The sequence below is a fragment of the Aptenodytes patagonicus genome, chromosome 2, assembly GCF_965638725.1.
Source record: "Aptenodytes patagonicus chromosome 2, bAptPat1.pri.cur, whole genome shotgun sequence".
NCBI lineage: Eukaryota > Metazoa > Chordata > Aves > Sphenisciformes > Spheniscidae > Aptenodytes > Aptenodytes patagonicus.
This window is the reverse complement of record NC_134950.1, coordinates 148004567-148010694: the sequence shown is the minus strand read 5'-3', so window position 1 is coordinate 148010694 and position 6128 is coordinate 148004567. Positions and strand designations below refer to the sequence as shown.

The 6128-nt window shown below is 36.9% G+C and overlaps 1 protein-coding gene across 5 annotated transcripts in view; it reads right to left on the bottom strand.

Annotated features, from left to right (window-relative positions):
• Positions 1 to 4358: 4358 nt before the first annotated feature.
• The window catches only part of LOC143157096 (ATP-dependent translocase ABCB1-like), a 65735-nt gene continuing 63965 nt past the window's right edge, over positions 4359 to 6128 (bottom strand). For all 5 annotated transcript variants that reach the window (XM_076331591.1, XM_076331596.1, XM_076331595.1 and 2 more), the window contains one exon: positions 4359 to 5666. In XM_076331591.1, the coding sequence (XP_076187706.1) occupies positions 5460 to 5666 (207 nt within the window). In that variant the 3' untranslated portion in view covers positions 4359 to 5459. The remainder of the gene's footprint in view (positions 5667 to 6128) is intronic.

The following is a 6128-nucleotide window of genomic DNA, read 5'->3' as shown; positions in this document are numbered from 1 at the left end:
GTAGACATGGTAGCAATGCTGTCAGGACTGTAAATTGATACTATTCCCTTGGGCAGAAAAGAGAGTGGGGATCCTGGACAGTAACCAAAAGCTCCTAAGAATGTTGCTTTTTGGATTAGACAGAACACTGTCTATATTGAGTTGAACAAGATATACATGAAGATGAAAAGAAAAAGAAACTTCTAAAAGAAAATGCAGATTAACTTAGCTATTGTCTGAAGAAATGAGGCCATCATGTGGCAAATTAAAGACATGGCCACAGAAAGAAAAATAATTGATTAATAGTACCGGTGATAATGAAGAAAATACACACCTTCCATCATGAACTCAAAGGAAACTGGTGTGAAAGTTCAGACGCAGAAATTCCTCCTGGCTTTTTATTTTTTCAGGAGGAATTCTAGAGAAATTTTGAAGGATATTTTAGAAATTCTTTATCAATGCAAGATTCTTAGATGGAAAGCACATACATTTTTTCTATCTTTAAAGTCTCATAGGTAATAATGGAAGAATGAGAGTTAGAAGGAATAACCATGTCTTCAAAGGAAAGATTTCAAGTGAGCAACTAAGTTTCTGATGATTTATTGAGCTCCTCAGGAAATTGCAGGAAATGAAATTATAAACATCTATAAAACTAGATGGTTGTATGCTTCATTGAATGCACCATTAACAAGCTGAACCTTGAAATATTAGCATCCTGAATTGTAATTCTCAACTCTAGCATGCATGAAGAGTAATGTCTGAGTTGTTTCTGATTTAGCAGATATGTAAATAACTCTCATCATTAATTACTCCTTTTATGTTGAAGAATAGACAGGTACATGGAGATAAATCTGTAGAGTTACCTAACAGAAAATCTTGGGAAAACTTAATTTAGATTAGGAATTTCTATGCTGAATTCACTTTGTGGATGGAGAAACGTGTCATAATTCCATAGTGCCTTCTTCTACCCATCCCTTGGAATATGTGCATAAATTTTGTTTGTTTGTTTTTTGAACAACATGGAAATGACGTATTGTCTTACCTCACTATGAAATATGTGCATGTCAAGGAATGACTGAAGAGTTTGTACAACAAACAAGCGTATTGATTAATCCAAAACGAAAGCTGTACAAAATGTGATATATGTACAAGTGAGGTTAAGAAGAAATTAATATTGGTGAAAGCCAAGAGTGCCTAGAAAGAAAAAAGCGTGAAGCCAATATTAACCAAACAGCTTGTCAGAGCCCCAGCAGTAAATAGAGAGTAGATAATGCTAGTCACCTTACACCTATAGTAGCTTAATCCTTTCTAAGTTCTGCCCTGACTCTTTTTATATATTGCTGTAAACAAAGCTGACCTAATTAAAAACACTTGAAAAGTAGGTGGGAACTAGGATTTACTGTGTCAGATAGATATGCATTTCTTCTCCCTCAATATTGCTTCATTTTAACATCTTACATGTCCTGAACTTAACTTTTTTCTTAGATTCCCCATTAATCAAGTTATTCACTTACCCCATTTTCATAAGTGATTTGAGAACCAAATCAGAAGTAACGTGAAAATAAAACTATTCCTGTCTGTTAGATGATGTAAGGACCATGCTATTTTATCTTAGAACAGTTGTTCGCTGTATTCAAAAGATTTGTTAACATATTTGTCTCCTTTACTAAGCAAATGAATGACATCATTTCTACCCATGGACACTTAAAGCAAATCTATTAAGACACAGATTATATATACATTATATATGTAGACACAGTCTTTACTTTTAAGTTACCTAAAATATCAATGACTATAAATGTTTGGGCCCATACAATTTCTAGTATTTCCATAAAAAGTTTCTGTCTTGGTGAATACAAAGCTGCAGCTAGTGTTTACAGATCTACTTTTATGAAACATTATGTAGTGCAGGATCTAAGATGCTTATTTTAATATAGCAGTCCTTCAAGGTGTGACTGATTTTCTTGACACTAAGGCATTGACAATGTAGGTATTTATGATAATCATGCTCATATCCTTTTATGAAGAGATACAACACGAGATTATTGTTAATCTGGCCTGTCAGTGACAGCAGCTCTAGAATGGGATGAACTGTGCCCTAGACTTCATTGCCCACACCTTTGTTAACCATGCACAAGATGGGCTTGCTTAGAGAAATGAGCTTAGGCACGAATGTTCACTTTCAGTTAGATGCAGTCCTGTCCTAGACCTCTACAGCAACAGCATTAGTATACTGATCTCCTTAGTTAACAGAGTACAGCTAGAATGAAATGTACGCAGGAATAAGCATACAAAGACAAAAGGAAATGTACTCACAATAACAGGGATTGCTAAAGATAGTTGGGGAAGAACTTTGAGGGAATGCCTGAAGAAGAGATTAGTGGAGATCCAGAACTGATTTACAGTCTTCCTTTGGAGATGGTACATGGTCTATGGCATTGGTGAGAAATACTCCTTCAGAATCTTTTGAGGGGATGGAGAATGCTGGAGTTTGTTTATGCTCTCGCTCTGTGTCAGAAATTATAGAAGGGCTATATACCCTACTATAGTAGTGAGGTATTTGTTGCATAAGGAACAGCAAATTGCCCTTGTAGGGGTAAGTATGCTGGAGAATGCTGGGCAATAGGACACTGTAGTATTCAACGCCCTGATAAGAATCTGCAGTAAGAAAGGCTTTCTAGACCTAAACCCCATTTTTCTTCTGAGCTCTCTCTTTTGATCAGTTGTTTCAGCAGCAGGGCTATCAGACTGCTGAACTTAAGTGCTTCTTGCTTCCTTTTTCCCCCAGTCAGTGGCATATGCTTGGAAAGTGGTTCGGATTGCCAAGGTGGTGTCGATGCTCACATCTCTCTAAAGCCTTGTTCCAAAGGTAACGGGGCAAGAGGCACAAGAAATGTGTAAAAACACTGCTAGATTACCTTCCGCCAGAAAGGTAAGTTCTGCTTGAAACTGCTGCAGGATTTCAAAAGAAGAACAAGACAGAGGAAAAAAAGTCTATTACTTCAGAATAACAACACGTGTATCTTAGGGTATCAAGGTGAACTAAAACGTCTCAGAGCCTAACTGAAAAGGCAGAGATAGGAAGTAAGATCTCTTATGCCCTGTAGAAAGGCACAGCAGAAAAATGGTCCTTAAAGCAGAATTGTTCTAGGTCAGTCAACCCTTCATTTGGGTCAAGCATTATAATGTAAAAGTGTATGAATAGAGTATGGTGAACACCACATTTTTGGAGGTATCCCTGTCTGTCCTTTTGGCTTTGTGACGAAAAATTGCATGATGAGGCATCTGGTGGTAGCACAATAGTAGTAGTATGGTTGTTGTAGTCTTCTGAAAGGAAATTCTGAAAGGAAAGAACTTGTGAGCAGCAGCATAGTTATTTAAGCATTTATGGTGGATTTGGAAACAAAGATCCATTATCCTTAAAGGAAAGCGCTTACTTTGCTCATAGCCCCTTTCAACCAAAAGTGAGGTGTTTAGCAATTTTTATGCAAACTTTTGCATAAATCTCAACAAAGGGGAAATACTTCTTTAGAAATGTGGAAGAAAAGGATAGGGAAAAATAGATTGTTTTGGAAAGTTTCTAAATTTGACATGAATTTCTGAAATAGATTTTAAACTGTATGGCCAAAATTTTCAAAACTGATTTTCATATGTCTGTGGTAAAACATTTACAGTGCTTGCCTGATTTTCAGGAAAAGCTAAATTTGTCTGCTAAATCAAGCATCTTTGAAATGATACGAGTTGGGGAAACAATCCAATCATTACTAATCCAATCGTTAAAAATTGTATCATCAAAAATTAAAAAGCCTAGTTTTAAAAATAAAAGACTAAAATCCAGAATTAAGAAAAAAAAGAAACCTAAATATGGTCTCACTTGAATCTTCAGACTATAACATTAAAAAATATCCTTAATATTTAATTAAATATTAAATATTTATTAAATATAAACGTCTAATATTTAATATTGCAAGAATTCCATTCTTGCAATTGCAAGTATAACTTATGTATATTACGGTGCAGACTAATAGCCTTACTCATGGACAAGAACCTTATTGTATCAAGTAACACATAAATAGGAAACACAAATTTGCTAGTCAAATTGGTTTTCCATCTAAGACAGGAACAGAAGAAAACAGGTAAGTGATTCAAGAGGAATACAATGAGACTGTATCAATGAACATTCTGGAGAGTGTTATTAGTACATTGATGAGCCTAACTGCCTATCAGTTAGGCTGTGTGTGTATGAATATCTACATGTAGGTAAGACAGATCACGTGTAAATCTCAGGGATCAGAAATTGCTATGACGGAAGTGTGGAAGACTGATTAATCAGGCCAGTTTTAAACTTAAAAACAAAACTTTACTGCATAGATATTCATTAACAATACACATTGCTAATGGTTAGTTCTTAATAATTATTAATCACTGTTACTACATATTCAAAGCAGTTAGTCCTTAACAGTCATTCTAAATTAGCAACTAATATACAATGCCACAGAGCTGATGCCATGTAATTAGCACTGATGGTTACAGTCCTTGAGAGTCTTAGTCATCAGGGTAATCCAGTTCAAGAGCTCTTCAATGAAAGAAGATATCACTGAAAAGAGTGTCCTTCCTTCCACCTCCTCCAAGCCCACATTCAATATTTTCATCTTTTATAAAATATTGCAGTCTTTAGAGAGTTCTTAGCACTTGACCTCTGATCCTTAGGACTGCAAGGAGACTTGCAGATACTACTCTCCTAGGCTGCAGCAGGTGCCTTGCCTTGCCCATCAGTCGTGGGTTTTTTCTCATCTGCTGATTCTTTTCTGTGTTACATTTAAAGCAATCTTTTCCCAGCTCTTAAGGTTGCACCTCTTCAGTGATCGGTAACTGAACATCAGTGAGGTATTTACAGTTCTGGGACATTTGTTTTCAGCCTGCGCCCATATTTTCAAGACCTTTGCTGTCATCCCAGGCTAAAACTCCACATGGTAACAAGAGACATCTGGCATCAAGCTCCAGCTGACCTGCAAGTTCTCATAACAAGTTGATAACAAGCCTAATAGGCCAGGACTGACTGTGCCTTACAGAGGCACAGTGAGGATAAGGCTTTAGGTCTGTTTCTGGCAATAGCAAAACTGTTTTTACTGAGCATGAAAATGTTTACAGGTTGTTTACCAGACATGCCTGATTAGTGTGATTTTGACAGAGTAAAAACAAGCTAATGTTAATTACATTTGGCTTAGCATGTTTCTACTTCTATGAGTGCAATAGGCCTCTGCTTTGGCCACATAGTGGAGTGGTTTGAATAATGAAAACTAGTAGTGAGAAACTGGTACATATTTACTTAGTATTTCTTGTTTTCATAGGACTTACGAAAGGAAGGATGAAAATCAAAAGTATCAAGACTGACTATTGATATTGAAATAATTGCAGTGACAAAAATAGCAGTTTTGAAATAATTACAGTGACAATTCAGAGATAAGTACTGCCTTTAATTACATGTTGCGTGACCCACTTTGAACATTGACCAGAGAATAGTAGATGCCTTTTTCAGCCAGGAGCTGCTGATGGGTCCCTTGCTCTACGACCTTGCCGTTCTGGATGACGGCAATCTTGTCAGCATTTTGGATGGTGGAGAGGCGGTGAGCTATCACAATGCAGGTGCGACCTTCTCTGGCTTTATCCAGCGCTTCCTGGACAATCTGCACAATGAACAAACCAAAAGGTGAACTATTCTGGCAGCTGTCATGAGATATACCTCGATTGCCATCTGTGAAGCAAACTGTAATATGACAGTGAGGGAAAGGGAATATCTGTGGCTTTGCCTTCCTGTTTCAGAATTAGCCTGTGTTGGCAAGGAGTCAAAAGTGTCATAGCAGATGATGCCATGATAGCTAAGAGGATGAGATGAAACCAGGCTCATTACTGAGATGCATGGTAGGAGAACAAGAGAAAATTGTCATAAATTGTAACAGGGGAGGTTTTGACTGGATAGAAGAAAAATATTCACTGCAAGGATAATTAAGCACTGAAACAGGGACAAAAGAGAGCTTGTTGAATCTTCCTGGAGATTTTCAAGGACCCTACTGGGCACAGCACTAAACAACATAGTTTGAATTCAGTATTGGCCCTTGTTTGAAGAGAAGGTTTGATTAGAGACCTCC